Below are 7949 nucleotides of genomic sequence, written 5' to 3'. Positions count from 1 at the left end.
TAGAGAGGGTCTGTGTGGGGGACCGGATGCCCAGCCAATGAGGTGCATAGAGGACTGGCTGGCTGTACCCCTGACCATGGATCCCCACCCTGGACGAGGCTGTGCTTGAGCGCAAGGGTGCCATGCAGAACCCTCAAGACACCTGTGAACACAGAGGAGGGGCTGACTTTGAGGATCACAGGTCTGTCGGTGCGCGTCTGCCCAGACCTGGGACTCCAGGACCAGAAGACTGTGCCCAGTTTGCATGAATGCTCGGCCTGAGACTTCACCCCCATGCACAAGTGTCATGGTGCCCGCTGCCAAGACAAGCGTGGACTAGGAGGCTGACACGCTAACCAGCCTGGATGCAGCCAGCCCTTTATTACTTCACTTAATGACTGCCTTGTGATGTCAGCCCTGAGGAAGCAGAGGCTTTTGATGAGGGGCCAAGCACCCTTGTGAGCCTGGACTGCTCCTGGCCACTGCACTGTCCCATTTCCAGGAAGGAGGGATGCATCACCCTCCATGTGGCTGCAGACAAGGAGGGCCCCGTGATGGATGGGGTGCCCAGCTTCCGGGGGTCTCCCTTTCTTCCAAACACAGGGCTTCTGGCCCCAGGCTCAGGAAGCTGCGCCCCACCCTGTGGACCTTTTGATCACCCTGGCCCTGCTTGTGCCCACCGCAGCTTCAGGCTGCTGCTGGAAGAGAGCACTTTCCAGGCTTTGAGGTAAGAGCCTTTGTTGAAGAGGCCACACACCGAGTGTGGTGCCCTGCCTGGGGGAGAGGGCAGCCTCCTTTCTCTCCCCTTTCCCATCGTCAACAGTCACTGCTTTATGTCCTATTTGTGGGAGGAAGATGGCACTTGTGTAGGCATCAGTGAGGAGCTCTTGGAGGAAATTTTGGAGAGGATGGGCTCAGACAAGGTATTTGAGACAGACTGCATGAAGAGCTTCGTCTGCCAGCTTAGTCTGTATGGATTCAGCAAAGTGTGCCAGGTGCTCACCTCCCTCTGCCTGACCAGCCTGCTCACGGAGGAGCCGCCTGTCTGTGTCCTGAGCAAGTTAAGGGCAGGGGAGTACCTGCTGGGCCCTGGGGGCAGGGTGCGTGCCAACCTCAGGGCCACCAGAACAGCTGTGTGTAAAGACAGAACTGGGAACAAGCGTGACTGCCGGAGCTGCCAATGTGCGTGCTGCATTGGGGAGTTGTGAGCGGGTCAGCCTGAGCATTCTCAGCACAAAGAAGTCACTGCCCCTCCTCTCTTTCTCCGGTAGGGATGTCTGTGGGAGATGACAGAGGTGAGCTGAATGCACAGTAGGAATCGGGTCAGGATACCAGGGGGCCAGGTGTCACTCTGTACCACTGACCCATGGGCCCTTAGATCAAAGTCACACAAGGGAAAGAGATGACATTGCTCAAATGCTGGGCTTTCCTATCCTCCAGCCAGGGCACAAATGGCCCCAGGGCGGAGTCAGGCAGGGAGAGGGGTTTGTGTACCCCCATGACTCCCTCACGGCTCAGTCCTGAAAGATCCATCAGTAAGGTAGGAGATCTGGGTCGGTCCATGGGTTGGGAAGATCTCCTGAAGGAGGGCATGGCAACCCACTCCATTATTCTTGCCGGGAGAATCCTCATGGACAGAGGAGCCTGGTGGGCTACTGTCCATGGGGTTGCAAAGAGTCGAACATGACTGAGAGACTAAGCACATGACTCCCATAGCTGTGGAACAGAAGTTTAGTGCAGTGAACCACAGGTCCTTTCATGGGAAGTGTCCTGCTCAACCAAGGAAGTACAGGTCAGGGGTCAACACCTGCACAGAAAGCAGAGAAGCTTCTGCAGTCTGCCTGCTGCAAATGCCAAGTCCCCTCTCTGGGACTTGTATGGGTACTCTTGGGCCACTCTGTGTCATTTTCCAAGGTTGAGAGGTGATGGTGAGTTACTGAGTCCCAAGGATGTGCAAGCTGGGGCACTGCCTCCTGTGGGACAGGGACCCGCTTTCTCCATGAGGCCTGGGAATGGCTGGGTTTGGGCACCCAGGGGCCTAGCCGGGAGGGTGCTGGTTTCAGTAAGCCTTTGACACTTGGACTTTGCTATTCTCTCTCTCTCTCTCATTCTCTCTCTCAGTGAACCCCAGTTACAGTTCTGCTGCAGTCCTCTGTTGAAAAGAGATAGCCCACACATCCTGGGGAAGATGAAGAGGAGAGGGGGCATTAAGTCTGCATCCCAGCAGGTGGAAGGCAGGCTGGCAGCCCTGGGCATCCCTCTTGTGCCCAGCACTGCACAGCCACAGGATGGCCTGTCACCCTGCCCTGAGGATGCCCAGGGGACCATGAGCCCCCTGGAACTCACCCCGCCACCACAATGGCCAGGACCTATGCCACCCCTGCTGAGTTCTGGGGACAGAAACCGCACCCCCTTTGTGGGGTCCTGAGGCCTGGCACCCGAGGGCACACAGACTCCGTTTTCTCTAATCCCCGTCCTGACAGAGGTGGCCCTGCCCATCGAGGGCCTGTGGCTCTGCTTTGCCTGGTCTCCTGCCCAAATGGCTCCTCCTGTGGCAGTGGTTGGCTCCACCATTGTGCCCACCCAGATTTCAGCCTGCCCCCTGGGCAGCTCCCAGTGGCCACACTGGTGCCTCTGTGCCCCATGTGGATGCCTGTCTTGGCTGAGGCCTGGAACCCCTTCTATTACTGCTCAGGCAGCCTGTCTTTCCCAAAATCTCTAGCCATTCTTTCCCATAATTCCTACCCCCTTCAGGTGTACCCCCAGAGGACCGCAAATATGCACCCTATTCAGTCAGATAAAGGCAGCCCTATTGTCAGAATACTGCACGGCAATAAAGAACCTGAAAACACAAGGAATTTCCTGCCCAGCACACATCTTCAGCACCTCCATCCTGGGCCTGGCTGAGCATTTGAGTCCCCTCAGGCAGCTGCTTGCTCACAAAGGCAAGACAGATAGCCACCCACACCTGGCACAATATGGGCACCTCATACACACCTGGGGAAGACCCTCGGATGCTCTGCACCCATTCATTGAAAAGACCCGTCAAGAGCTTGACAAGAGCCTGGCAGAATGGCTTAATAGGCACAGGGACACTGTCCACCAGGCTCCTTACTTGACAGATGAGGAGAAATTAGGCCTCCCCTAGTTGGGGTCCCCAAAAGAGCCCTTCCTGTCCTGAGATGCACAGGGCTGGAGCCTGTGGTCCCTGCCCGAGGCCTGTGGGTGTTCAGTTTGGGGACTCGCTGGTGTCTGGACATGAGGCCTGAGGATTGGCTTCATTGCAGGGCCGAAATCTGGTGATATTTTCTTGTTTCTCTTTTCTTTTCCTTTTTCAGCTAAGCACTCCAAGGGTGTCACAACTCAGCACCCTCTGCTCGCTGGGGTGTCCAGTTTATAACGCACTTTCTCTTAAAAGAGTGTTTGTCCTGAGGAGCATAGCAAATAGCCCTCCAGGGTCATGCTGCAGAGAGAAGAGCTCTGAGGTCAGGTGAGGGGAGAGCATGCACACACCAGTCCACCAGAACCAGAAGGCTGGGTCTCCCTTGTTGGCAGTCCTGCCCAGGCACAGGAGGCCCCTGAGAAAGGGCACAGGGTGGTGCAAGTCAGGGCTCTGTCAGCCCCAGCACTGAGCTGCTGTGACGCCTGGCCAGGCTGCTCACTTCCAAGACAAAATGCAGCCCCTTACAAAGGTTGCTGCCTGGGGAACACCTTAAATCTCAGAAGGTTTCATTCGATATTTTGTCTTGACTTCTGTATGCCTCCTGACCTGGAATCACATGCAGATGCTGCTATTTAAAAACCACGTTCCCAGAAACCTCAGCATGTGTGGCACCTGCTTACTTGTAAACCTATAGAGAAAGCAGAGATGTGCAGATTGCAATCTCAAATCATCTGCTTGTCCCAAAAGGCAACTTTTACTTACAAAGTCAAGACTGCCTGACATCAAAAGAGACCCATGTAGTACTTCACTCCCACCGCTCAGTCCTTGGTAGATTTTGACTGATGTCTGCAGAGTTAAGTGGCTAAGCACACGTTCTCCTGGGCCGGGCAGAGGTGGCAGCCTAAGGTCACAAAGGAGTGTAGGGAGGGAGCATGGCCTTGATGGGCTGGCCCTGGACAGTCAAACTGTCTCAAGCCCCACGCATGCCTGGGTCACCAGAGGAGAGGCCAGGTGGCTCCAGAGGCATCAGTTAACTTCTGTCCCCGGGGCCACACAGGCAACAGTGTCTAGGAGAGTGGAAATGCAATTCAACCAGACAGGGTGTCTGAGAGAGGGGCCCTGCGTCACAAGTGCTCCAACTAGGTAAGGGTGACCCTGGAGGCCCAACTGGGCAGACCCCGGGGAGCCAGTGATCCATGGCCAACTCACTTCCCACCAGCTCTGCCTGAGCCTCCCTCAGACCAGTGCTCATCTTGGGTCTTCAGTGGCTCTTTTGTCCCCTGGGCTACCTTGCTCTGTCCTTTCATAAACGGAGGTGCCGTGGCCAAACAGGGATGAGGTGGGGAGGCTCGAAGAGTATATTTCTGGATGACAGAAACAAGACTTAGTCTGTTATGAGAAAACCTGGTGGTGCTCTGGAGTGCCAGCTCTCTGCAGTGTAACCGCCTGGGACTCCATGGGAACTGTCATGAGGAAAGGCCCTGGGATGAATTGAGCTGCAAACCAGCAGGGGAGGCTGATGAGACACCACGGCCTGGGACTTGTCCATGCCCAACCCCACAAGCAAGGCCTGTGACCAGGCAGCAAGTTGCTTAACCATCTGTTGAGCCTCTGCAAAGGGAGGGAAGGTCCCCATCCCCAGGGTCTGAGGTCCCGTACAAGGGGCCCTCCCGAGGCCCCATGCAAACCCCCCAGATGAGGAGCTCTGCATGCCCCCACCCTCAGCAAACCTGAGGATGCCCAAGCCTCACTCAGGCAGCACCTCTGGCCTCTGAGCAGTGCTCTGGGGAGTTGTAGGGGGGCTGGTGTGGGCCAGGTCATCATGGGGGCCAGGCTGAACTGCAGTGAGGCTGTCCTTGGCCCTCAGGGTCCCCAGGGGCAGGGCAGGTCAGCCACCGACCCTCCTCCCGAATGTCTCTCCTTCCTGGGGGAAGAGTCTAAAGTCGCCCAACCGGTGGAGACTTAGAACCCATGACTCACGAGTTCTTGGCCCCTGAGAGCCCCTCTGGACACTCTGCACAAGACAGGCCCGTGCGGGAAGGCGGGGGGGGGGGGCATCCGTGTAAACCAGTGGAAAAGAGCCACCAGGAGACGACCCTGGGGATACCTCAGAGAGGAGGAGTGTGAAGTCACTATGAGCGGCCAAGGCCATCTACAGGCTGCTGAGTTCTTCCTAATTCACCTGCCGCTGCTCACCCTCTTCAGCTAAAACAATATCATTTATACAAAATTTCCAAAGTGTGGTGACACTGAGTGGCCCCCATGGGAAGGCGAGTGGTTCCCTGTGCTCCCACAAGGTCACGGGCACAGCTGCTCCCCATCCAGCATCTGTGCTAGGACTTCAGCCTTCTCTCGAGGGTTAATGAGGCCCCCTCCTGAGAGAGGATGAGAGCTTCCAGTTGCCCCCGAACAGAGGATCCTGATAGCATACAACCCCAGCCCGATTGGGACTCCTGGGGGCCCCAGTCCAGGCTGTCAGGCTGAGACCCCACACCCCCCTCACTTTGTCAGTGAACTCGGGGAGTCGGAGGCTTGGTCTTTGAGGCCCAGTCTCAGGTGGGCAGAGGGAGGGGCCCACATCCTGTGGAGACTTGAGATGAGGACCAGAGGAGGCTGAGGGTCCCAGGGGATGCATGTGCAGCCCTCCTGACAGCCCTGGGGGACCATGGGGCGTGGTGTTCAGATGTAGTGTCACTGATCCCAATGGGAGTGAAGTGAGGGCCTGGGTCATGTGCCCGGGTTCAGGTCAGCAGAGTGAAAGAAACCAGCTGTGCTAGGAGCAAAGGTAGAATCCTTAGCGGGGGCTCTGGGGCCCCAAGACATCCAGGTCATCATTGCTCTCAGCCCTGGCAGGGTTGTAGGAGTGAGCCCCCTACTCCCGCTTGCCTCTCAGGGGTCCTGGCTGGGGAAGGCCTGGTTCTAAGGGCAGCAAGGTCAGGGACAGAAGGTGGTACCCAGACCTGCTGAGAGTCAAAGTGAAGAGCAGGAGGAGGTTGAGGAACGCCCAGGGCATCATCTCAGCTCTGGGAAGCCCTGGGCTTGGAGCCCTGATGTCATGGCCACAGACTTCCCTTTGGGATCCCAGTGAAGTGATGGCCTTGGTGTGAGGGCCCTGCCTCCGGTCAACACAAGGGGCATCCCCGAACCTGCCAGGGCTAAAGATGAGAACCTTGAGGGAGGACACAGGGAATCACACAGGTCCCGGCACCTGCTGTCAGTCAGGGGCGACTCTCGTGGGGGCATGAGCTTGGGGTCTCAGACATTGGAGACTTGATATAAGGGGCAGGGCCTCAGAGATTGGAGGGGAGATTCTTAGGCTTTGAAGGAGTTTAGGTGAGGACCCTGAGGGAGGACTGAGCAGACCTCGGCCCCTGTGCTCAGTGCTGGGAGGCCAGGCAGGACGTGAGGAGGAACTGAGGACCCGCAGGAGGCCCTGGGCAGTGCGGCCACATGTGGGGACCCTTAGTGCTTTCTGTTCAGGCTCGCATCTTTTTCTGAGTTTCCACGCAGGCCCCCAGAGGGGTGGGACCAGGTCGTGCCAGGATAAAGGTGAACACTACAAGGGAACTCTGAGGGGACCTCCCACCACACAACTGGGGGGACCTCACAGAGTCCACTCCTCGTACCATCCCATAAGGCTCAGGGCTGTGCCACAGGATACCCCCAAGGTGCCCCTCCATTTCTCTCACAGGAATTCCAGGAACCAGAAGGTGAAGGCAGAAGTCTGAGGCCCGTGTCCTGAGGTCAGAGAGCAGAGGAGGTCCAGGCAGTGCTAGGAGTCAAGGTGAGGAAGGTGGCCTGAATATGCACCAGGGGCTCCCCATCCCAGAACAGAAGGGACCCCACAAGGGCCTAATCCCCACACCTTGTCAGCCCCAGAAATCTCGGACTGTCCTGACTGCAGCCTGGGGAGCCACCCTACTTCCTCCTTCAGGTAGCCAGGGGACTGCCCACCCCAGAGGCATGCCCCTGTGAGGTCTGAGAGCACCCCTCAAGGGGAAACCTGTAAGTGGCCTGTGTCAGAACTCCCAGAGTGCGTGGCTCAGCCGAGGCCTCTCATACCCCCTTTCTCCCCCAGACGCGTGGTCCCCATCTGTTCCCCTGCCTCACTCCTGTCTGTGGTTTGATCCCAGGCATTGCATTTGTGGTCAGGATGACTGAGCTCAGCAAGCCTGAGGAAGACCTTCAGGACCCAGGCGAGGCCCAGGGCCTGGAGGAGGTGCAGCTCTTGGGGGCTGAGGTGGGGGAGGCTGCATCAGCCTCGGCCTCCTCCCCCGCAGTCTCCTGCTCTGCCTTGCCCCAGGAAGCTCTGAATGAGATGGTGGCTAACCTGATGAAGTTCCTGCTCCTCAAATATCGGGCCAAGGAGATGACCTCCCAGGCGGAAATGCTGAAGAAGGTCCTCAGGGATAACCAGGAGCACTTCTTGGAGGTCTTCAGCCAAGCCTCCGAGAGCCTGCAGCTGGTCTTTGGTGTGGAGGTGAGGGAGGTAGACCCCAGGGAGCACATCTACATCATGGTCCCCACCCTGGGCCTCACCTGCGATGCAATGCAGAGCAGTGGGCAGAGCATGCTCAAGGCCAGCCTCCTGGTGCTGGTCCTCAGCCTGAAGAGGAAGTCTGGGGAACATTCAGCAAATGAGGATGTTTGTCAGGAGGGAGCACTGTGTTTTGGGGAACCCAGAGAGCTGCTGACCCAAGTGTGGGTGTATGAGGGGTACCTGGAGTACTGGCAGGTGTCTGACAACGACCCTGCTTGCTTCGAGTTCCTGTGTGGTCACCAGGCCTGTACAGAGACCAGCAAGTAG

General features: G+C 57.5%; 1 protein-coding gene across 1 annotated transcript; it reads left to right on the top strand.

The window, feature by feature from the left end:
* Positions 1–7295: 7295 nt before the first annotated feature.
* Positions 7296–7949, top strand: LOC147341179 (melanoma-associated antigen 1-like). Its single transcript, XM_086388823.1, has one exon. It carries the CDS (start codon positions 7296–7298, stop codon positions 7947–7949), a length of 654 nt encoding a protein of 217 aa, XP_086244949.1.

The sequence above is a fragment of the Bos grunniens genome, chromosome X, assembly GCF_055505025.1.
Source record: "Bos grunniens cultivar Pamir isolate PY7600 chromosome X, Bosgru_T2T1.0, whole genome shotgun sequence".
NCBI classification, from domain to species: domain Eukaryota; kingdom Metazoa; phylum Chordata; class Mammalia; order Artiodactyla; family Bovidae; genus Bos; species Bos grunniens.
The sequence above is the reverse complement of the archived record's forward strand: the minus strand, read 5'-3'. Positions and strand labels throughout refer to the sequence as shown.